Source organism: Doryrhamphus excisus, linkage group LG11, assembly GCF_037039965.1.
Source record: "Doryrhamphus excisus strain RoL-2023G ecotype Guam linkage group LG11, RoL_Dexc_Guam_v1.1, whole genome shotgun sequence".
Lineage (NCBI taxonomy): Eukaryota > Metazoa > Chordata > Actinopteri > Syngnathiformes > Syngnathidae > Doryrhamphus > Doryrhamphus excisus.
The window spans coordinates 17,622,354-17,645,370 of record NC_136367.1 but is presented as its reverse complement, the minus strand read 5'-3'; the positions used below and the strand labels follow the sequence as shown (position 1 = coordinate 17,645,370).

The window sequence follows — 23,017 nt, the reverse complement described above, 5'->3', positions numbered from 1 at the left end:
AAGTATCCATCTATCCATTTTCCTCTGCTTATCTGCATCCAGCAGTCCCAAACACCTCCTCCAGTTCTACCAGGAGTGAGACATAATCCCTCTGAGGTCACCCCGGCGGCCTTCTACAGGCGGTTCATGCCCGGAACACCTCAGCAGGGAGGCATGGTTTGCACCCTGGTTTGGGAACGGTCCATGTGATTGTTAGGCGGTGTATCCCTCTACAACTCTGACAGAAACTCTTGTCCTAAAATGGCGCCAGAAACCCACAATGCATTGCAAGATCCCATGCAAGTATTGTGAGATTTCGTCTTGGCGGTGTAAGCAAACCAAGACGGTATTTTGGATGCTAAACAAGCAGGTGAATCTAAACCGAGGCAAAACGTGAGCTAAAATTTTGGATGTTAACTGAAAAAACATGCTAAGCGGGGCGGATGTTAACTGAGGTACCACTGTACCTATTTTTTTAGGGAACCCTGGCACTCAGGGGACCTAGGAATTGGCTTGACTATTACCATTTATACAGCACCCCCGGTTCAATTGCACTCATCATGAATACATTGAATGTGCTCAGGATCAATTTCATTCATGGATGATCGGTATGGGGGCGCAGACCTCACAGCTAGGAGACCAAGGTTCAATTCCCACCCTCTGTGTGGAGTTTGCATGTTCTCCCCGTGCATGCGTGGGTTTTCTCCGGTTTCCTCCCACATTCCAAAAACATGCTAGGTTAATTAGCGACTCCAAATTGTCCATAGGTATGAATGTGAGTGTGAATGGTTGTTTGTCTATATGTGCCCTGTGATTGGCTGGCCACCAGTCCAGGGTGTACCCCGCCTCTCGCTGAAGACAGCTGGGATAGGCTCCAGCAACCCTCGTGAGGAAAAGCGGTAGAAAATGAATGAATGAATGAATCGGTATGGGAATCGGCATGATGGGAGCATCCCTAAGAAAAAAACGATACACGCTAGTTGGACCAACGCACAACAGAATGTGAGCAAAGTGCCTCAGAAGTTGCATATAAACCCGCAGTGAGCTCATTCCCTGAAGAAACCGTACCTGCTGCCTCAATCGGGACCACCAAACGTGTTTGTGCACAGGAATATAGAGGCCGGGGGGTGGTGGGGTTGGGGGTTGGGGGTGCGCGCTACAATTCTTCATGGATATCGGAATGCGACGTCAGACCGTCGTCATCCTCGTCCTCTGGCTGCTGGGACACCAACTGCTGGTAGCGAGCCTGGCGCTGGTAATCCGGATCAATATTGATCCATTTATTGGCCACCCACTTTGTACCCCGGGTGACCATGCAGCCGCCGTGCAGAGCGTACTCATCCTGCTCTCCGACCCATCCTGTAGGGGACACAAATAGACCAGTGTGAAGTGCATTATGGGATGTATTCCGTAACTTGGTTTCCCGCCCAATCGTACCTCTTCCATCAGAAAGATAGTTGTACCAGAAAACAGCTTTTCCTTTGGTAGGTTTCACCCTTAGGTTACTCTTGTCGCAGTTCCTCCTTGTGTCCATGAGATCGATGCCGTTCTGAATGAGTGACTGAAAATACAAAAAAAAAAAACAAAAAAACATGCTAAAGCCTCGGTGACGCCATTTTTCTAACCTGAGCCACATGCTAACAAACATGCATGCTAACAACGATATGAAAGACGCTGACACGTTTCCACAGCGACACACACGCTTACGCACCACTTCATCAAAGGTCCTGTTGTCTGCCACCGGGAATGCGGTCTCCCCGCCCCCGTCAACAGAGTTCAGGTAGAAGAGAACAGTGATGTACCTGAGTGTGCGACACACAGGTTTCAATTGACACACACATGGATGGTGCAAACACACACATATGTGTGGGGGACGGGGGGCGGGTATAGGGGGGCATGCCTGTTGTCACAATGAATACAAAAACAAAAACACTCGGACATGTGAGCCTTAGCGGTCTTACCTGCAGGACGTCTCGAAAGGGGTGGAGGCGTTTGCAGCGAGACGTGTGTGGGTACAGGCGGTTTCGGGGTAGACGGGGCCGCTGTCGTGATGGGCGTGGTAGTGGCCGCCCTCTTCGTAGCGGACCACCTGCAGCGGCTCGCTCAGGTCCACAAATGTGGACGGCAGCCCCGTGAGACGAGTCACTCTTTGGCGTAACGAAAGCAAAGTAATAAATAATAAACGTACATAGTAGGAAGTGTGAATGAACCGCAGCTTCCCCAGTGCAGGCAGCACTCAGGATCCAGGACATGTTGGAGAAACGATGTCTCTCAACTGGCCTGGGAATGCCTTGGGATGCATGGGGAGGAGTTGGATGAAGTAGGTGGGGAGTGGGAAGTCTCGAAAGAGCCGACCTCGGATTACTTGAAGAAAATGTATACTAACTCTGAGACTATGGCTGTGTTCGAAACAGCATACTAACTACTACATACTTCCATTCCCGTACTATCCACACTCCATACTGCATACCCAATCCATCAGACAGTATGCAAACCGTTTACACTACAGCGTACTACATGATAACCCAAAATGCATTGCTCTCCTACCCGAGCCGAAATCGACTTTAGCGCTAAACTCTTTAAATACATAACTTTATTGAGAATTTTTTTTTAATTAGGCGAGAAAGTGGCCGTTTAGATCCCAAGTGTGCCATTTATTTGTCCAAATACCAACCGTTGGGACAAATTTGGCAAAATTTAAGCAAGCCGAAGTGAGCAACGCACTTCCGGTTATGTTCACAAAATAAAACACCCCCTTACTTTTCTGTCAGAGAGAAAAACCATTGTGATAAATCACTGCTTTTACTTTGAAAACAAGAAGCAAACGTGCAGCACGGCGGTCAAGTGGTTAGCGCGCAGACCTCACAGCTAGGAGACCAGGGTTCGACTCCACCCTCAGCCATCTGTGTGGAGTTTGCATGTTCTCCCCGTGCATGCGTGGGTTTTCTCCGGGTACTCCGGTTTCCTCCCATATTCCAAAAACATGCTAGGTTAATTAGCGACTCCAAATTGTCCATAGGTATGAATGTGAGTGTGAATGGTTGTTTGTCTAAATGTGCCCTGTGATTGGCTGGCCACCAGTCCAGGGTGTACCCCGCTTCTCGCCTGAAGACAGCTGGGATAGGCTCCAGCACCCCCCGCGTGACCCTTGTGAGGAAAAACGGTAGAAAATGAATGAATGAATGAACAATGACACCGCCGTTTGGTCTACGTTGTTTTGGTGTTTGCGCGGTGACGTTACGTCACGTTGCATCCTGGGTAATTTGAATATGAGTAGTAAGCTGATGATACATACTCAACATTTCTGGTGAATGCAGTTATCCATCTGGGAACTTCTTGCATACTCAAAAATTGCATGTGTGTGTCATGACGGATGCCCCATGCAACATGTCCACCATTTGACACCCCTGCACAACATGAAGCTCCATTTTTCCATTGAAGGGTCATGATGGACCCTTCTTCTTCATAAAAGCCTTCTCTGGAAGATGGAGTCTGATGGTTATGGGACTTTACTCTGCACCAGTACCAACCTTCATTTGGGCCCAGGATGGTCCCGTGTCTTGGCGGATAGCCGATGCCGTCCTCTAATTAGTTTTTTTTTTTGGGGGGGGGGGGGGGGGGTACCACTTGATGTTTTAGCTCAAAAATCGCATACTGTCAGTGTAGACACATTGCATACTCAAAGAGTTAGTATAACTATGCGGTTTCGAACACAGCCATAGTGTCTCTAACGTATCCTGGGTCTACCACCAGTTGCAGATGTCCTGAACACCTCCCAGGGAGCTGTCCGGGATGCATCCTGATCAGATGCCTTGTCCTTTCGGCCCGAAGATCATCACCAAAGGTAAGGGACACAAATGGACTGGTAAATTGAGAACTTTGCCTTTTGGCTCAGTTCCGTCTTTACCACAACGGACCCATGCAGAGTCGTCCATCCCAGACGTCAGGTCTGATTCCAGGTTCCATGCTTCCCTCATGCAGATTCCCTCATGGAATGGCAACAAAAGGAAGTCATACTGCGTTTCCTTCCTCACCTTTTCTTGATTTCTTGAAGGACCTGATGCGCTCCTCTGCCCTGGTACAGCCAAGTGTGCCGACTGTTCCTCACCAGCTGACTCCTCTTCACGCCTCGCTGCAGCAGAAAGCGCTGGAAGGCGTCGGCGCTCAGAAGCCGGAACTCTTCTAAACTCAGCAAACCTTCAGCACATGAAAGACACGCGTCATCTGAGGTGAGCATCACGGTTTTTCTTCTTTCTGCGGTTTCTTCGGAAAAATAGAACGTAAATTTGCAGAGTGACTTGTTACCATTCCCGTCTTTGTCCACTTTGAGGCCGGCGTAGATCTCTTGTAAATTTTCTGGTGTGAGCCAGATGCCGTCCCTCACGCGGGAATGGGTCAGTATCTGTTGGGGGTGCAGTGAATCCATCAATCCGTATGCCACCCCGCCCCCCCGAAACACACACACAGCGACATACACCTCATGCAGCTGCAGCTGCCCATCCTGGTTGATATCCAGAAGGTTGAAGATCTCCTCCGGACTGAGATTGAGCTCCTTAGCCAGCTCCTCCTGACCATCCTGCACCATCAGCTGACTCTCCATCAGACCTTTTAGCTGGGCCAGCTGCATCACCACGCGACACTCGTCCTCGGACAAGAACCCGGGGATCTCTGCACAAAGAGATCACCTGCATTGTCATGAACCAAGACTTGCCCCTGCCGGCCGCAGAGGGAAACCCCAAGTGAAGGGGACTTTTACGGCTAAGGCTGCGATGGACCGTCTTTGCTGCAGGACAATCAGTTCAGTCATGCATTGCTGCTTCTGTTCCTCCCAACTGATGCAGTCATGTGAACGCCACCTCATCCTAAGCCCAAAGTGGGTCAGATGCAGGGACGTCACTGGGATTGGAGCGAGGGGGTTGGGTGGGGGTTAGGAAAATAGTCTTTATGTATTGTATGTATTGGTTTCCAGTGTTGCCAGTTTTGACATTCAGCTATTCCTGAGACCCCTTGAGGAACACTTTTTCACATTTTTACACTGTTGGATCTTAAGGAGGTTCTTGCCATCCATGCCCAAATGTTCTCCATTGGGTTTAGATGAGGGGAAGACGCAGGATGGTCCGAAAAAGTTCGCTTATTCCTCTGGAGTCCTCCCAGTCCTTTGTCAAGTGTAGAAAAAGCCAGTCATTACCACACAATCCAGAGCCTTCAGTCATGACGGATGCCCCCTGCAACATCTCCACCATTTGACACCCCTGCACAACCTGAAGCTCCATTTTTCCATTGAAGGATCATTCCACTACAAACAATGTTTTTTTCTTCTTCTTTCTTCTGTGGAAGATGGCGTCTTATGGGACTTCACTCTGCACCAGTACAAACCTTCATTTGGGCCCAGGATGGTCCCGTGTCTTGGTGGATAGCCGATGCCGTCCCCCGATTTGTTTTTTTGGGAGGGTTTACCACTCGACGTTTTAGTTCCATGACCCTCAGGATGTTTTGGGGAAGTGTGAAATGACTGTCTTAGCAGCAATGGTGCTGCAAGAGACCTTGCTTATCAATCCCACCTTCTTCCAAGAGCGAAAGCTTTGTTGCCTTTGCCATCAAGAGATGATGAGTGTGCTCTTAACTTTTCATCAACAGCCTATTTCACTTGGATGCTTCTTTACTTACTTAGCTTTACTTAGAACCTTGTTAAAGTCCAACAGTGCAAAAAGTATATAGACATTTTGTGGGGAGTGTAGAATATTTCTGTTTTGGTTATGATATAATGGAATACAATAGAGCTGGCGGCACGGCGGTCAAGTGGTTAGCTCGCAGACCTCACAGCTAGGAGACCAAGGTTCAATTCCACCCTCGGCCATATCTGTGTGGAGTTTGCATGTTCTCCCCGTGCATGCGTGGGTTTTCTCCGGGTACTCCGGTTTCCTCCCACATTCCAAAAACATGCTAGGTTAATTAGCGACTCCAAATTGTCCATAGGTATGAATGTGAGTGTGAATGGTTGTTTGTCTATATGTGCCCTGTGATTGGCTGGCCACCAGTCCAGGGTGTACCCCGCCTCTCGCCCAATGACAGCTGGGATAGGCTCCAGCACCCCCGCGAGGAAAAAGCAAAGATTTTAACAATAACTCAATTGTCGGGTGTTGATGTCTTATTGTGGTATGTATCTTCACAAAACCGTTCAAAATTAATAAAATGTAGCAAACAGAGGTAACTAACATACTTATTTGTGATGATACAGTAACAGTGCTTACCAAATAGCAGAGGTTTCAGACTCAAAGTTGTCATTTCGTGGACTTTATTAGGAACTAATGACACCTTCTGAACATGTCCCACCTGGCAGACAAAGATCAGGTCATTACGGAACGTGAGCGTGTTTGCAGGACCATGCTACAGAAACGTGGTAGATCTTTGCATCTTTACTCACTCGGATGCCCTCCATACGTGGGAGAGAAATGTCACGCAGGGACGGTGCGGTCGATGGCGGACGCGGGGATTGTGCGTGCTGCTCGCCGCTCCGTGCAGCGTCACGACCCGGCCTGCTGGCGTCCTCCTGTCCGCTGCTGTAGTGCACGTACAGGAGCAGGGCGATCACGTTGACGATGTAGACGTGGAAGAACACCATCACCACCACGAAGTACGAGCGGGAGCACACGCTGCTCTTCGGGCCGAGGAGGCGTTCGCTGTTGCTGTTGCTGCTGCTGGAGGGCGGCCGAGGGGGCGCGCTGGTGGAGGCGGTGGTCGTTGCGTCCTCCGCCTCTGCACTCCCTTGCTTGTCAGTCATGGTGGGGCGCAAGTCCTACGAGGTCCATTCGACAAATCATGATGACATTTTACCCCAAACGGAGCGCGCGAAGCCCATGTTTACCAAAGTAGTTGATACGGCACTCTGTTTACACTGCACCAATTCCTCTTTGGCGCCAATGCGCATCCGCAATAGACACCCGCTCCAAAAAACGGCTTCTATTACACCCGATCCACTGTCGACTGACTCCTGCGATCATAATTTACCACTAACAAAGATATCCCGGTCGTTTTGTTTGTGTGCTCAGATTTTGCGCACTGCAAATGAGGCGGGTCGATCCAAACATCGATGTTATTGATACCAGCTATAGTATCAGCATTGGGTCGATACTGGCCCGAAGTCGGTATGTTTAAGTTATTTATTTATTTATTGTTTAAGTTTTTATTATTTATTATTTATTTATTCTACTTATTTGACAGTATTATCTTTATTTTAGATAATTGTAATATTATTATCACTTCAATTTATATTGTTGTTCTTAAATACTGTTAAATTGTTGAAAAAATATGTGGTGCTACACTTATTTTGTTTGCCTAAAATCTTTGTTGTGAGTTTTAATCTGGTCATAATCATGCTCAACAAACTGGCCGAATTGTACTCGGTATCGAATCAATACCAAAATGTCCAGTATCACCCAGCTTCACAAGCAATAACAGAAGTGGTAATGCAATGGGGACCTCTGGTGACCTGAAGTAATAAACACCATAACACAATAACACGTTCGCAGTGCGGATTAGCCCAAGTAAAAAAGACTATATTGTCGCTGATTGGTTGAGGTGTTGTGCGCATGCGTACTTGCCAGCCAAACCAGGAAGTATAGTAAATAAATACACCTGCAAGCTACTGATTTAATGATAAGCAGCCCGAGCACAAACTTAAATTTACTTATGGACGCACGTAGGATGTTAGAAAATGGTCAAAAAATTGTTACAACTTTGGGGAACATTTGGAAAGGACGTAAGACATGGTAACGGCATCTGGTTGACTTTTACTGCACATGCGCAAATTGCTCATAGCTAAGAAGTACTGTATGTAGGGTTAACGGCTAGCTTGTACTTGTAGCTAGCTTGTAGCAACACGTTCATCTGGCCAAAATGCTTTAAAAACATAAAAAAACTTACAAACAAACACAAAAAGATAGTGATTAAACCAGGCACTGATACAGTTCAATGACAATTCTTTGGCCAAAGGTAATTTCCAATCTTTTTCTATGTTCTGCTTTAGGAAGCTAATGGAGGGTTACATTGGAAGATACTTTTGGAGTGGAAAAATACTTACAAGTCTCTTTGGAAATTCTGTTTGTTAGGATTATGTTAGGAATAACAATGATGTGCTTTTCTCAAATAGTTGGTGATTTATTTCATGGCTGTAACTTGTGAGGTAATAATGAAGAGGCGTGCCAAAGTGATGCTGCTGCAAACTATCTACCTTTTATTGATTCAGGAAGTCACAACACAGTGAACAGACTAGGAGATATTCATATTATACTATGTCTCTGTTGCTGCACCACGCTGATCCCCCTGGTTACTCCTCTATTTCCTTGATCTGCATTGACAAGGAAAAAAAAAGAGATCGTGAGTACGTTTTAGTTGGATAAAATCAACATCATCATCATCATTGTCATACCTTAACAATTTCACGACTTTTGACCCTCAGCTTGTTGACCTGAGATTCAGCGATGTCGGCCCGCTCCTGAGCCTCCTCCATCTCATGCTGAACCTTCCTGTACCTGGTCAGGTGAGTGTTGGCCTGCTCCTCCTGTATTCCAGTCCACATTCCAGTCAGTCATGCCACTTTTCCAATGGAATTGGGTTTGCATATTATATTTAAGGCAGTGGTCGCCAACCTTTTTCAGACCAAGATCCCTGGTTTTGCCCATAACCTTTATACACAGGGTTTTACAGTAAAATAAAAAGTGATACATATATAAAGCTTTGTCTTTAAGTACAAAGCTTTGTGTTTTGATTGGTTGTTGCTGCCAACATGTTTGCTTTTCTTGTTATGCCCTTTGCTCTATCTAGCATTTTTGCTCTTTATTTGTAGTGATGCAATGACAAATGAGGCACGGAGACGCAGATGGCCCCTAAGCTACCCTACTTTTGTAGATCTTGGTCGGGGTCGGGCTTATGTTGTCGGCTCCATGAGCAAACCACAGCTCCATCTGGCGTGTTGTCGTGGGTGAGTGATGGTGATTGAAGAGAGATGCGCTGGTCAATGTGTTATATCAGTCAGCTCTAACGAGCCGCATTGTCTTAGCTTGAAGATTCTTTTGGAAGTGTATGGCTATGGAGTTATACTTGTGCCTTAATGTTTTGGTAGCAAATGACTGTAGCGTGCAGGCACATCACAGCACTCTATCACTCCCTGTGTCAACCTCTGCATGCTTGGGTTTTGGGGACTGGGCTCCTGGATGGGGGTTGCGTGCCTGGACAGCAGCGAGGTATACGGGTGTGTTCAGTGGACATAATGTGTGCCTGTTGGTCACTCTCCGGAGGTGGAGGGCACTGATGTTATTATAATTTTTTTAAAATAATATTCCTGCAATGGACCTGCAAGTCCCAAAGATCAACTGGTGGATCATGATTGGCGGCCCCTGATTGAAGGGATACTCACCGCCTCCTCGGACTGCCTTTTGTAGGCCTTAACCTTCATCTGGAGTTTGTCCACCAGATCCTGCAGCCTGTGGATGTTCTTCCTGTCCTCCTCAGTCTGTTGGAAAATAGAGCTAATATAAATCCGCTCTTTTTTCCCACAACTCCGTCACCATAATTTGCATTTCTTTGGCGACGTCGACGTTACCTGGTAGGTAAGCTCCTTTACCCTTCTCTCATATTTACGCACTCCTTTAACAGCCTCAGCACTACGCTTCTGCTCTGCATCCACCTCACTCTCCAATTCCCGAACCTTTGGGTGGGTGAAAGAGTATTTAATTTTGTAGAAAATATGGAATCTTGTGGCTGGAATGGTTTTATTCTTCCTGTAAGCCTACCCTAGCTTCCAGTTTCTGGAGCTGCTTCTTGCCTCCCTTCATGGCCAGACTCTCAGCCTCGTCCAGGCGGTGCTGCAGGTCCTTGACTGTCACCTCCAGGTTCTTCTTCATCCTCTCCAAATGAGCGCTGGTGTCCTGCTCCTTCTTCAGCTCCTCTGCCATCATGGCAGCCTAGACACAGCAACCATGAGTGGAACCGTAGTGTTTGATTTGAAGAACAGTAAGAGGCAGGACTAACATCAGTGATGGCCTTTTTGGCTTTATCTTCAGCGTTTCTTGATTCCTGCACGGCATCCTCCACCTCACCCTGGATCTGGATGAGGTCAGCCTCCAGCTTCTTCTTGGTGTTGATAAGGCTGGTGTTCTAAATCCAGTTGGATTGCAAACCAGTCAGTTTCCATGTAAGTCACATGTCATCGTTTGAACGCTGGGTGTCGTACCTGAGAGTGCAGCAGTGTCACACGCTCGCTGGCATCAACCAGCTCAACTTCAGCCACTTTGCGGCTTCTCTCCGTCTGCTCCAGAGAAACTCTCAGCTCCTCGATCTCTGCCAGCATCAGGGTGTTCCTGCGCTCCACCATGACAACCTGCTCTCTCATTTCATCCTGTCCTCTTATTGCGTCATCAAGGTGCAGTTGAGCATCCTAAGTAAGTTTATACATCCAGTCAAGAACTGAAGAATTCCATCTATCTACTGACAATGAGAAGAAGCAGAGTACCTTGAGTTGTGCCTGGATGTTCCTCAGTTGTTTCTGTGCTTCAGCGGCCTGGCGGTTGGCATGGCTCAGCTGGATCTCCATCTCATTCAGGTCTCCCTCCATCTTCTTCTTGATTCTCAGGGCATCGTTCCTGCTCCTGACCTCAGCATCCAAGGTGCTCTGCATGGACTCGATCACACGCTGGCTGTTCCTCTTGATCTGCTCAATCTCCTCATCCTTCTCTGCAAGCTTCCTGTCGATCTCGCTCTTGACTTGGGTCAGTTCCAGCTGAACGCGAAGAATCTTGGACTCCTCGTGCTCCAGGGTGGCCTTGAGGGAAAACAACCGTGTTGTCGTGTTGTTTGACATTTCTTCTGGATGCTCTTGTGGAACCTTACCTCCGCCTCCTCAAGGGAAGACTGCAGTTCAGACTTCTCTGATTCCACCGTCTTTTTGCCTTTCTCCAGTTCATGAATGGTCTTTCCAGTCTCACTGATTTGCTCAGTTAGGTCGGAGATCTCCTCTGTAACAAAACATTCAATGCGGGAGGTGAGAAGGAGCACACCCACCCAACCTTATCAACTGCGTTGTCTGTGGAGCAATACTTTCAGTTCTTATAAGATTATTTCTACTCACGTTGCAGGTTCTTGTTCTCCCTCTTCAGGGTCTCCAGGTGGTCCAGAGTCTCTTCATAGGAGTTCTTCATCTTGAACATCTCCGTGCTGAGTGAGCGGGCCTCCTTCTGAGCTCCTTCCAGCTCTGCCTGGCTCTCCTCGTATTTCTGCTTCCACTCGGCAAGAACCTGAAGACATGTTCGGGAATAATTGTTAGTCAGGAGACAACCAACTCACAAGACAAGACAATGCGAGTGATTGGGTCCTCGAGACATGAAGTATGAAGTGAAAAAATATGACTGGACAACTAAACTTTTTTATTTAACCAAGTTATAAAACAATGTAGGTGCGTTTTGAAATGTTAATTGTCCCACAAATTGACGCTAAATAATATTATCAACATTTTTTTTCAGACCAAATAAACCACTGTTCGTACTGTCTGTGAAACGTTTGCAGCATTTCTTTCCCCCTGACTTTCTCTGAATGCACAGCATTTTGTTGGTCTGTATTTACTTTGCGGAATAAATGTCTCAGTGAGTGTCGGCTGTCGGGATGAACGCTCGGCATTTCCATGTATACTTTTTTTCCCAGAATGGAAAATGGGTTGAGTGGAAATGTTTGAAGCAGGCTAGCATGTTGTTTAGCCTCAGCATACCGGCTCGTTGGTGTTGATGAACTCACATTGCTCATTATTAATATTCCATATTTGGCTGTCTTTTTCCCTCCTAACTTCTAAGTCACCTGGCGTTGCCCCGCAGGAGGCGCCACTCATTTCCTGTGTGCGTATGCTCGTGGTCCCGCCTCCCCCCCAGAGCCAAAGTGACTGTATGACTGATAAGAGGTTCTGCGCCATGTGTAATCTAACAAGCTAACCTTGTCAAAGTTCCTCTGCTTCTTGTCGAGGTTGGCGGCCAGAGCGTTGGCTCTCTCCACATCGATCATCAGATCTTCCACTTCACTGTGGAGTCTCTGCTTGGTCTTTTCCAGAGAGGCACACTTGGCGTTCACTGCCTCGATGGACTCCTCCGCATCCTGGAGACGCTGGGCGAGCTTTTTCCTACAAACACGCATTCGTTTGCGTCATGAAGTTATCTTCTGTGTGTTTCATGACTCACTTTGCCTCCTCCAGCTCCTCAGTGCGCTGAATGGCATCGGTCTCGTATTTGGTTCTCCACTGAGCCACCTCGCTGTTGGCCTTGGACAGCGCCCTCTGCAGCTCAGCCTTGGCCTCCTGCTCCTCCTCGTACTGCTCTCTGAGCAGGTCGCAGTCATGGCGGGAGGACTGGACAGCGTGAGCCAGGGCGTTCTTGGACTTAAAAGAGGACACATTTGTTATTGTAGCATTCAGCAACAAAGCTTCCATTCCAAGTGTAGACCTACTTTAACTTCCTCTTCAAGATGCCTTTTAAACTCTTCAATCTGCTGGATGTTAGCCTGCTTGCTCCTTGTAAGCTGAGAGACCAGGGCCTCTTTCTCCTCCAGCTGGCGACTGATTTCACCTAAGAAGGAAAAAAAGCTCCATCAATATTAGATTAGATTTGATTAGATTTAACTTTATTGTTATTGCTCATGTCACTTGTACAGGGCAATAAAATGCAGTTAGCATCCAACCAGAAGTGCAATTTTATAAGTACCTTAGTAGTAAGTAAATGTAGAAATAGAATAGAGACCGTGACTATAATACATACAGTATACATACTATAATACAGTGAGGATATATTGCAGATTATACAGATTATAAACAGTATGCACAGTATGGATGTGACAATATACGTATAATAACAGTAATATGTACAGTATTGCAATGAAGTGACTATGATACAGTGTGGATATAAACAGGGATATAAGTGACTATAGTATGGCTATTGCAGATGATATAAATTATAAACAGTATGATCTATGAATGCAACAAGATATAACTGTAATATGTACAATAGTGCAATGAAGTGATTAGAGGGGCAGAGTTCACCGGGGGGGGGGGGGGGTGGGGTGTAAGTAGTGGAAGTGGTGGGCAATGGGGGGGCAGAGTTCAACAAGGAGACACCTGTTGGGAAAAAAGCTGTTCCTGAACCTGGTGGTTCTCGTCCGTAAGCTCCTATAGCGCCTCCCTGAGGGTAGGAGGGCAAACAGTCCTGAGCGCTGATATAATATGATATCTATACGATATGATATCTGATATAATAGAGCAGAGGTAGGCAATCCGCAGCTCCACATTCGGCCTCCTTGTTGTGGTTCTTGCCATCTATGATGCTTTTTCACAGAATAATGAACATATATTATTATTAATATATTAGTTAGACCGTTATTCTGTAACGGCTAACATGAAAGGAGGCTCCAGGCTATTTGTCTTTAGTAAAACTCCTGTTCTAAAAGAAAAACAAATAGCAGCAGTAGGGTCTCACCATGTTCAGTTTGCAGTCTCGCCTTATGGATGCCAACATCATTGAGCTGACGCACATGTTCTTCATTCTTGGACTTGAACTCACTCAGCTGGTCCTCAAGTGTGCGGCACATTTTCTCCAGGTTAGTCTAAGACCGTGTAAGGACAGAAATGTCAACTTCCTGTCATTGTGCCCCCCCCCCCCCCCCCATATTGATTCTGTGGTGAACCTTTGATTTGGAGATGTTCTCCATGTTGCTGCTGAGGTCGTCAATCTCCATCTTGTATTCGCTCTTCTCCTTCTCCAGCTTCTGTTTGACGCGCTGGAGGTTGTCGATCTGCTCGCCGAGTTCTGCCACGCTATCGGCCTGCTTCTTACGGAGCGCCGCAGAGGTGGCCTCGTGCTGCAGGGTGGACTCCTCCAGATCGCGACGCAGCTTCTGGAATTCGGCCTCGCGCTTTTTGTTCATCTCGATCTGAACTGCGGTGGCGCCGCCGGCCTCTTCCAGACGCTCGCTGATCTCCTCGAGTTCCCTGGATAGATCGGATCTCTGCTTCTCCACCTTGGCTCGAGCGGCACGCTCGGCTTCGATCTCCTCCTCCAGTTCCTCAATACGAGCCTGATATTTGATGATATAGAGTGAACAGGAAGTAGATAGAAGTCAGAATAACAAGGTGACTGTCCATGAACCAACCTGAAGTTCTTTGATCTTCTTTTGATGCTGAATGCTGAGAGACTGTTCATCCTCAATCTTTCCGAGCAGCTGACTTGACTCAAAGTCCTTCCTGTGTGAAGATACGGCATGGTCTCGTATGCGTCCATCTATTAACGCTGAACTAGATCTACTTTGAATATCTGTCTGATGATATTCACTTACTTCTTGAGCTTCTCATCGGACTGCTGCTTGTCGTTCTCTAGATCCATGATGGTTTCATGGGCCAGCTTCAGATCGCCCTCCAGCTTCCTCTTTGATCGCTCCAGGTCCATACGGAGCTTCTTTTCTTGCTCCAGGGATCCCTCAAGCTGTTTTCAACAATGATCACAATTATTGTTGCTGTCTTACAGAGTAAAATGTACACAACATCACAGTTCTCAAAAATTATCCAATAAATGATCCCTGTTTTATGGTTGATGACAGCATATTATTAGTTTAAAAAAGGCATATTTAAACAAACTGTACTCATTCTGTGCCTAAATGAAGTATTTAGCCACTAAGTAACACTAACTGGTTAAAATGATCTCACAATAATAACAATAACATCACCTTGTACTTTGGCACATGACAAAAAAAATGTAAAAAGTAAAAAAATATATATATTAAATTATATTTGGAAAGCAGGAAGTGAACAAATGTAACAGTTACTGATTGTAAAAGTACCAGATGGAGTGGTAGGATTTAATAAGCTTTGCTTCTTCCTACTCCTTTTGGACATGTGGAACTGGGAACTGATTATGGGATGCACTCAATTGTAATCTGATGCATGTTCAAATGAAATAAAATGTAAAATGCTAATGTCTAATGTCAAGGTGACTATAGGGGTGTTATTTCATGCCTCGGGGGCTCTAATTATGTTAAAAAGCGTATTTAGAAGATCGTAAGCAGGTTTTCTATACCAGGACTAAAATATTCTATTTAGTAATACTGAATCTTACTTGGTGGAAATTCACTTATCGTTGTGGAGTCTGGAATTAATGAAGCGCCCTAAACGAGGGACTACAATACTTACGTCATCTACTTGCTGCTCCAGCTTGGTCTTGGCCTTGGTCAGAGTGTTGACTTTGTCTTCCTCTGCCTGAAGGTCATCCAAGATCTGCTGATGGGCCTCTTGGAGGGCTTTCTTCTCTTTGGTCAACTTGGCAATGGACTCGTCCAGAGTAGCCATCTCCTCTGTCAGGTTTTTGACCTGCACACCAGGATGCTCAATGAACACCACAGTGGTTTGGATCCATGCTGTGAGAGAGCTTAGATCTGCTCACCTGGATCCATGCTGTGAGAGAGCTTAGATCTGCTCACCTTGTTCTCAGTGGCGTGTTTCTCCTTCTCTACTTTAGCCAGGGTGAGCTCCAAGTCATCAATGTCTTTCTTCAGCTCAGAGCACTCATCCTCCAGCTTCCTCTTCTTGGCCGTCAGCTCAGCGTTCACCTCCTCTTCATCCTCCAGCCTCTCGGACGCCTCCTTGACTTTGGCCTCCAGCTGGATTTTGGCTTTGATGAGGCCCTCACACCTTTCCTCAGCATCAGAAAGGGTTTCGCTATCCTGGAGTTACAGTGCCATACGCTCAATAGAAACAAGTAGATGGTGATAATTCAAATATCTGTTGAACATACAGACTGAATCTGCAGCTGCAAGTCATTCTTCTCCTGCAGGAGGGAAACCATCTTCTCCTCCAGTTCCTTCTTCTTGGCCAAAGCCTTAGCGAGATCCTCCTTGGTTTTCTCAAACTCCTCCTTCATGTTGGCCATCTCCTTTTCAGTCTCCGCGCTCTTCAGCAGAGGTTTGATCTTGAAGTAGAGCTTCATCCATGGCCACGTTTTGACGTTCATGAATGAGCGGATGTTGTACTGGATGGAGTAAATGGCCTCCCTGAAAACAGCCAGCAAGCCAGACCATAAACAGAGAACTCTATCCTACCTCTCCATGTCATCATTAGTCAGAAGATCTGGTACCTCCTCTCCATCATTTTAACAAACTCCTTCCTCATGACATAACCCCTGCAGAGAGCCTGGGTCATGGTCACAAGGATAGCCAGTTTTTCATCTCGCATCTCCTCCAGAGTACCCAGCAGGCCGGCTTTGAAGAACACCTGAAGGAGAAGGAAGCGGTCATGCAGGAATTGAGGTGTTGAGGTTCAGCTTTTCTGTTCAACAAATTACCTTGGTGTGTCCAAATTTGTACTGAGTGTGGTCCACATCGATGGAGCCCAAGAGTTTCTCTGAAGCCTTTTTGTTGTCAATGAATTGTCCCTCAGGAATGACACTGGCATTCAATACTTTGTATCTAATGGCAGGGAGCTTGGTTAGTAACGGAGCACACGAATGTGTCACAACTGTCATACGGTCGTCCCTCGTCACATCGCAGTTCAAATTTCACAGCTTCACTCCAGCACCGATTGAAAAAAATATGTTCCATAAGAAAAATCACTAGGAAAAAATATGCATGTTTAAGCTGATTTTATGTCGTTTTCGCTAAGGATTTTCTATGTACCAAAATGTAATTTAGAAATAAGGAATCTTAATTCATGGAAATTCACTTATTGTGGTTGGGTCTGGAACCAATGAACTGCAATAAAGGAGGGACGTCTGCAAATTAGTCACTACCTCTGCTTGAAGTCACCGTAGAGGATTCTGCTGGGAAATCCCTTTCTGCAAATTCTGATACCTTCCAGCACACCGTTACATCTGAGCTGGTGGATGACCAGGTAGTTCTCCATCAAACCTTCAATTGAGTACAGCATTTATTGTGCTGCTTTTCAAGGAAAAGTGAATGTTTTAAAAATACTTTGACAATCCTTATGTGAGACATGAACACACATTCTCTTTCCTGGGCTTTATAAAGATATAAAAACAGGTAAAAAAAAAAAATTATTCTGCCTAAAAAACATTCTGAAAAAACCTCCAAAAAGCCAACAAGGCTCCATTTCCATCATGTGATCTGCATATGAAACACATCGTTCTTATTATTCTTATCAACATTTTTACACCCAAGAACTACGTTACTGGCGTAGTGACACCTGTTTACTAGCAGGCTAGCAACTAGCTTGAGCACACACTGGCTCCCATTGCCTTCCTTGATGGTATTGGATGTACCTGGCGTCTTGGATTCATTTGGAATCAAACAACGCACAAAATGAGGGTGAGTGCTTCTTAAGTTGGTCATCAGCTTGCCCAAATTCTCCTGAAATGTGAAAAAATCAATTTTAATTGAGATCTTTCTCAATCAAAGAGTTTATAGCGAGGCTTACCCTGAAAAGAGCAGACACAGTTTGAAACGAGCCACCCTTCTTCTTGCCAGCCTTTTTGCCACCGCCACTCTCGGCTGCAATGTGTCGCAAGATGATATTAGTTTTACTACTTAGTCAGTAGTACTCATTCAAATCGGACCTCACCTTCGGCGCCGGCATGTGCGGCGTAGAGGTGAGCCAACAGCTTGACTGATGACTTCTGGTAGAGCTGAACAACTGAGTCGTTCAGGGGGTCCTTGTTCTTGTCCAGCCAGCCGGTGACGTTGTAGTCCACAGTACCGGCGTAGTGAACCAGGGCAAAGTGGGCTTCGGCTTTGCCTTTGGCCGGCTTTGGCTTCTGGAAGGGGGCGCTTTTACCAAGATGCTGGTCATACAGTTTGTTCTTGAAGGTCGTGTCTGAAGCCTTGGGGAACATGCACTCCTCTTCAAGGATGGAGAAGATGCCCATTGGCTGTAAGAACACATCAGTGTTATATACCATTGATCGTATTATTTTTTGTATTATTTTCCTGTATACCTTCTCAATAAGCTCAATGCAGGCAGCCAAGTCCATGCCAAAGTCTATGAACTCCCATTCGATTCCTTCCTTCTTGTACTCCTCTTGCTCCAGGACAAACATGTGGTGGTTGAAAAACTGTTGCAGTTTCTCGTTGGTGAAGTTGATGCACAGCTGCTCCAAGCTGTTGAACTGACAAATGAAGACAACCTCAGCAAAAGTTTCAGTCAGTCAGATCAGTTGATCCGATTCCAGCACACCATACATACTTTGATTCCCTGTTTATGAACGTGGAATGTTATGTTACATGTTTATGTTAATAAATAATAAGATACACATCTTTCCCGGTGACTAGCTAGCGTGCTGCTAATGCTATTTCCATCTATTATGGTCTTCCTTCATGCGTGCCTCTACAATCCATTGTTTTTTGGGGGTCTGATGTCAGACCGTTATCTGATATCAATATCGGACTAGGACATTCCCAGTAATGTTGGATGTACTCTGCGCCTTTGTTCAAATTATTGATTATTTTCTGAAGTGTATGTCGAGCAAAGTCTACTTACATCAAAAATTTCAAATCCAGCAATGTCCAGCACACCGATAAAGAAGCTTCTGGGCTGCTTGGTGTCCAGCATCTCGTTGATTCTGACCACCATCCACAAGAACATTTTCTCATAGACGGATTTGCTGAGGGCCATGACGGAATTGTGAACCTTAAAGTATAAGGAGCATGAAAATGATTAAGTGTGATAAAATACTACATCTGTATATTTGACAGGCTTTCTTACCTGAGGCACAGTTTGACCTTTGGTCACAAATTCATTCCCGACCTTCACCCTGGGATAGCACAGGGCTTTCAGCAGGTCAGCGGAGTTCAGACCCATGAGGTAAGCGATTTTATCAGCCACTGAAAGTGGAAAAACAGGAATATTCAAAAGCCCTGTTCTACAAAGAAATTGCCCTTCAGTTTCCCACCCTCAGTGCCGTCTGGCTCGGCCTGCTCCTCTCTTTGCTTCTGCTTGAACTTCATGTTGCCGTGATGCATCACAGCTCCAGTCAGCTTGTACATGCTTTGCTTTTCTTCTGCGTTGAATCCCAGGATGTCAATGGCAGTCTGCAGTGAACACGGTGGCTTTAGCGTATGAAACTGTTCACCTCACATCACATGTTGATTGCATGTTGCTGTACTCACATCAGTGGCGATGAATTCTTCAACGTCATTGATACTTTTCACGGTGATTTCACCTTGACTGATCATTGGATAGTCGTATGGATTTGTGGTGATCAGGAGTGCCTCTGAAAGAATTGGGTGTATACATAAATATATATCAGGGATGTAAATACATTCCATGTGCATCTAGATACATACATATATATATATATATATATATATATATTTTTTTTTAGAAATCCCACAGTTTTTTAATGTGAGCGGCAACTTATCCCACTTTGTTGGGCAGTCCTTGAAGGCACCATGTTACTTTGTCCCAGGCTGCCCAGATAGTAGACTACCATACTGTATTTTTAGCCTTTTTCTTTCACCTCATTTGATACTAGGCTGCACGGCGCCGAGTGGTTAGCGTGCAGGCCACACAGCTAAGAGAACCCAGTTCAGTTCCACCATCTCTGTGTGGAGTTTGCATGTTCTCCCCGTGCATGTGTGGGTTTTCTCCGGGTACTCCGGTTTCCTCCCAAAACATGCTAGGTTAATTGGCGACTCCAAATTGTCCATAGGTATGAATGTGAGTGTGAATGGTTGTTTGTCTATATGTGCCCTGTGATTGGCTGGCGACCCCGCCTCTCACCCGCTGGGATAGGCTCTAGCACCCACACTACCCTTGAAAATGAATGAATGCTGATACTATGTGGGAATGCATCAAGGTCAGAGTTGATGAGCTTATTGAGTGCTAATGTGGACATTTATGTGGTCCAGGCAGGTACTGGTGGATGGTGGCTCTGTATTCATTTAGTGCATGTTCTTCCTGTCTTACTTTAACTCAATACATCATAAATAAGATCATTGAGATGTCTATATGTATGTATATTTTTTCATCTTATCTGCTATTCCATACCAATTAGGTCGGGTTTGTGTCCCGTCATGAGCTGATAGAAGATGTGGTAGCTCCTCTCAGCAGACAGCTGGAAGGTCACACGAGACTTCTCCAGCAGATCTGTATGGATTCATGTAGGAGAAGAGAATGAGTCCCTGCAGTGTGTGAATCAACGTGATGAGACTTTGAACAAGGCTTACATGTTTCAATATCGGCTGAAGCCAGCTTCCCAGTGGATCCAAAATGAATTCTAATGAATTTACCCTAAGCAGAATCACATTGATCATTGGTCTTTTGGAATTGTCCTCTGATATGATCATCGGCAAAGCTTCAAATAAAAAAAGAACTTACAAATCGTGAGGAGTTGTCATTCCTCACAGTCTTGGCGTTACCGTAAGCTTCTAGCAGTGGGTTAGCTGCAATGATCTGATCTTCAAGTGATCCCTAGAGAAGAAGTCAACGTTAAATCCATATTGCCTCCTGTCTGCATATGCAATAATAATATTACTCTGTCACTTTTTACCTGCATTTTGCCAGCAACTGGTTCTGCTTTCTTTCCTCCAGCTACTGCGATTGTCGCAAAGTACTGGATGACACGCTTGGTGTTCACAGTCTTTCCTGCACCAGATTCTCCACTGGTTTATGGAACATAGTCATAGGCTTTTGATCAAAAATAAAGAGATTCATACAAACATATAGAATGTGACCTCGGCTAGCGCCATTAGTCCCTTACAGAAGGAACGGAAACACAACACTAGTCCAATGACAACTCAACCTGTCTTGTCATGACTTGGGACTTGACTCAACCTGTCTTGTCATGACTTGGGACTTGACTCAACCTGTCTTGTCATGACTTGGGACTTGACTTAACCTGTCTTGTCATGACTTGGGACTTGACTCAACCTGTCTTGTCATGACTTGGGACTTGACTCAACCTGTCTTGTCATGACTTGGGACTTGTCTTAACCTGTCTTGTCATGACTTGGGACTTGTCTTAACTTGTCTTGTCATGACTTGGGACTTGTCGCAACCTGTCTTGTCATGACTTGGGACTTGACTTAACCTGTCTTGTCATGACTTGGGACTTGTCGCAACCTGTCTTGTCATCACTTGAGACTTGACTTAACCTGTCTTGTCATGACTTGGGACTTGTCGCAACCTGTCTTGTCATGACTTGAGACATGACTTAACCTGTCTTGTCATGACTTGAGATTTGACTTAAACTCAACATAGCTCGGTGACAATGACTTTCCATGCTAACACGATGCTAATTGTGATACAAAATGTTTGGAGTCACACATTGTGTGAATACGAGTGCCATATTGTAACCAGGATGTAAATTGAGAAATAGGCTAATCGAGGTCCCACTGTACGCTCTTTTTTTGCACTTACGTAATCAGGATGGACTGGTTTTCTCTATCTGTAAGACATCAAAAAGGCATACAACAGTTTGTACAGCTGTTTGTGTTCTTGGAAAGTAAAGCATATGTCCTCTGTGTTATCATTGTAACATTGTCCTGATATAACATCCATGTGATGACCCATGCCATAGGCTAGTAAAGTATGGAGCGCATTTGCAATGCGAGATACCTTGGAGCATGAACTGATAGGCGTTATCAGAGATGGAGAAGATGTGGGGAGGCGCCTCGATCCTCTTTTTGCCTCTGTATCCCGACACCACCACTGCGTCGTACACCGGGAGCCACTTGTAGGGGTTCACGGTGACGCAGAACAACCCGGAGTAGGTCTGGGAAAGTTGTGACCCGTTAGACGTCGCGTTTATTAACACCAACGTCTCTTTTGAGTGGGACTCACGTAGATCATCCATGCTGCGTAGCGCTCTTTGAGGTTGTACAGCACGGAAGGCTCACTCAGGTGGGTCATCATGGCCATGTCCTCGATCTTGTCAAACTTTGGTGGATTCATGGGGAAGATTTCATCATCTTTGACAGTGATAGACTGTGAGACAAAAATGGCAACCGTCATTTCATTCCTACAGTGTACATTTTCATGTCCCATCATATCATAATTATTCTCGAGGACTACTATTTTTTGACATGATAGAATGTAATCCTACCTTTCCGTTGAGTGTTTCCACCGTAGCTTTCCCACCTTCTTTCTTCACCAGTTTACCCTTCAGGTACATCTCGGCGGGCTCACTCACAAAGTACGCGGTCTTTGCGTCAAAGGGAGTGTTTTGGGCCTCAATTCTCTCCTTTTCTGGCTTCCGGAGGTACAAGGCCGCCGGGCCAAAACACTCCATTTCTGGGTCGCTCCTGCTCATGATGACCCTTTACTGCAAGCAAAAAACTCAAAGTAACCAATCATAGCCATTGATTTGTATCAACTAAGGAGTTCATATATATTCTATCATCTATTCCTGAAGTTAAACATTCGGACGTTACCTTTGAGGACACCAGCGATGAAGAAATTCAGGACAGTTCAGAGCAGACTGAAGACTAAAAATAAACATAACACACAATACACAGTGAGTCTCACAAAGCCATTTTTATACACTTGATGATACTCAAGAGCTCTATTTAACGTATCTTATCTTGAAGAATACCGAATTATGCAAGTTTTACACAGCCTCTTCAATCATCATGAAGTAGCTTAGCTTTTAAGAAACCTACCTTTGTTGGGTGTCTGTCCCAGACGGATGCTTGTGGCGCCTTTTTATACGGTGTGATCGGATCTCCTCGCATGCGTCTTGCTCTGTTTGGGCGTGTTGCTTGGCATGCTACTTGAGCACCGCTTCTTCAATCTTGCTTGCATGTGAAACACTTGATATGTCTTTCTTATTGGATCCTCAACTGGGCTTTGGATTTGTCTCAAAGGATGGAACTATTTGCAGAAAAGTTTATTGTGTTGTTGATCAAATAGGAACTATGGTAAAGATGCGGCATCAATGTAACGTACCGAAATGTGCACTTTTTACTGCAAGTCGATGTATGTAAAGTGTACAGCAGATGTAAAGGTAGCATTGTGGGTGCAACCTAACTACAAGAATACTGCATGACGTGGGTGCAGCTCTTGCTTAAGGTT

General features: G+C 45.6%; 2 protein-coding genes across 2 annotated transcripts; both read right to left on the bottom strand.

Moving 5' to 3' along the window:
- Nucleotides 1–9: 9 nt before the first annotated feature.
- Nucleotides 10–7,059, bottom strand: p4htmb (prolyl 4-hydroxylase, transmembrane b). The gene is made up of 9 exons (XM_058070377.2): nt 6,404–7,059; nt 6,231–6,312; nt 4,457–4,647; nt 4,285–4,381; nt 4,014–4,176; nt 1,941–2,126; nt 1,691–1,781; nt 1,417–1,540; nt 10–1,338 (listed from the first exon to the last, which is right to left on the bottom strand). The coding sequence occupies exons 1-9, from the start codon at nt 6,758–6,760 to the stop codon at nt 1,136–1,138; spliced, it is 1,494 nt and encodes a 497-aa protein (XP_057926360.2). The 5' UTR covers nt 6,761–7,059; the 3' UTR covers nt 10–1,135.
- Nucleotides 7,060–8,189: 1,130 nt separating this feature from the next.
- On the bottom strand, nt 8,190–22,502 carry LOC131127901 (myosin heavy chain, fast skeletal muscle-like). The gene is made up of 40 exons (XM_058070229.2): nt 22,378–22,502; nt 22,050–22,268; nt 21,788–21,931; nt 21,563–21,719; nt 21,365–21,392; nt 20,496–20,607; nt 20,324–20,416; nt 20,173–20,236; nt 19,994–20,092; nt 19,114–19,217; nt 18,897–19,035; nt 18,710–18,828; nt 18,485–18,634; nt 17,943–18,113; nt 17,570–17,876; nt 17,426–17,499; nt 17,271–17,358; nt 16,782–16,899; nt 16,338–16,461; nt 16,131–16,267; nt 15,792–16,047; nt 15,478–15,720; nt 15,191–15,367; nt 14,341–14,486; nt 14,158–14,248; nt 13,693–14,082; nt 13,485–13,611; nt 12,463–12,581; nt 12,198–12,394; nt 11,956–12,139; nt 11,105–11,270; nt 10,867–10,991; nt 10,490–10,798; nt 10,211–10,414; nt 10,009–10,134; nt 9,771–9,941; nt 9,581–9,685; nt 9,395–9,490; nt 8,408–8,539; nt 8,190–8,326 (listed from the first exon to the last, which is right to left on the bottom strand). The coding sequence occupies exons 2-40, from the start codon at nt 22,254–22,256 to the stop codon at nt 8,306–8,308; spliced, it is 5,820 nt and encodes a 1,939-aa protein (XP_057926212.2). The 5' UTR covers nt 22,257–22,268; nt 22,378–22,502; the 3' UTR covers nt 8,190–8,305.
- Between the last annotated feature and the right edge of the window lie 515 nt (nt 22,503–23,017).

What these genes read in the sequence shown, in the direction of transcription:
- p4htmb (XM_058070377.2), bottom strand. Translation starts at nt 6,760, where the DNA reads ATGACTGACAAGCAAGGGAGTGCAGAGGCGGAGGACGCAACGACCACC. An exon ending in GGCAGCTGCAGCTGCATGAG is followed by an intron (nt 4,382 to 4,456) that starts GTGTATGTCGCT and finishes CACCCCCAACAG; the next exon opens with ATACTGACCCATTCCCGCGT. An exon ending in AGTGGACAAAGACGGGAATG is followed by an intron (nt 4,177 to 4,284) that starts GTAACAAGTCAC and finishes CATGTGCTGAAG; the next exon opens with GTTTGCTGAGTTTAGAAGAG.
- LOC131127901 (XM_058070229.2), bottom strand. Translation starts at nt 22,256, where the DNA reads ATGAGCAGGAGCGACCCAGAAATGGAGTGTTTTGGCCCGGCGGCCTTG. An exon ending in CAGTTGCTGGCAAAATGCAG is followed by an intron (nt 20,417 to 20,495) that starts GTAAAAAGTGAC and finishes CTTCTTCTCTAG; the next exon opens with GGATCACTTGAAGATCAGAT. An exon ending in AAATGAATCCAAGACGCCAG is followed by an intron (nt 16,900 to 17,270) that starts GTACATCCAATA and finishes ACTCAATTGAAG; the next exon opens with GTTTGATGGAGAACTACCTG.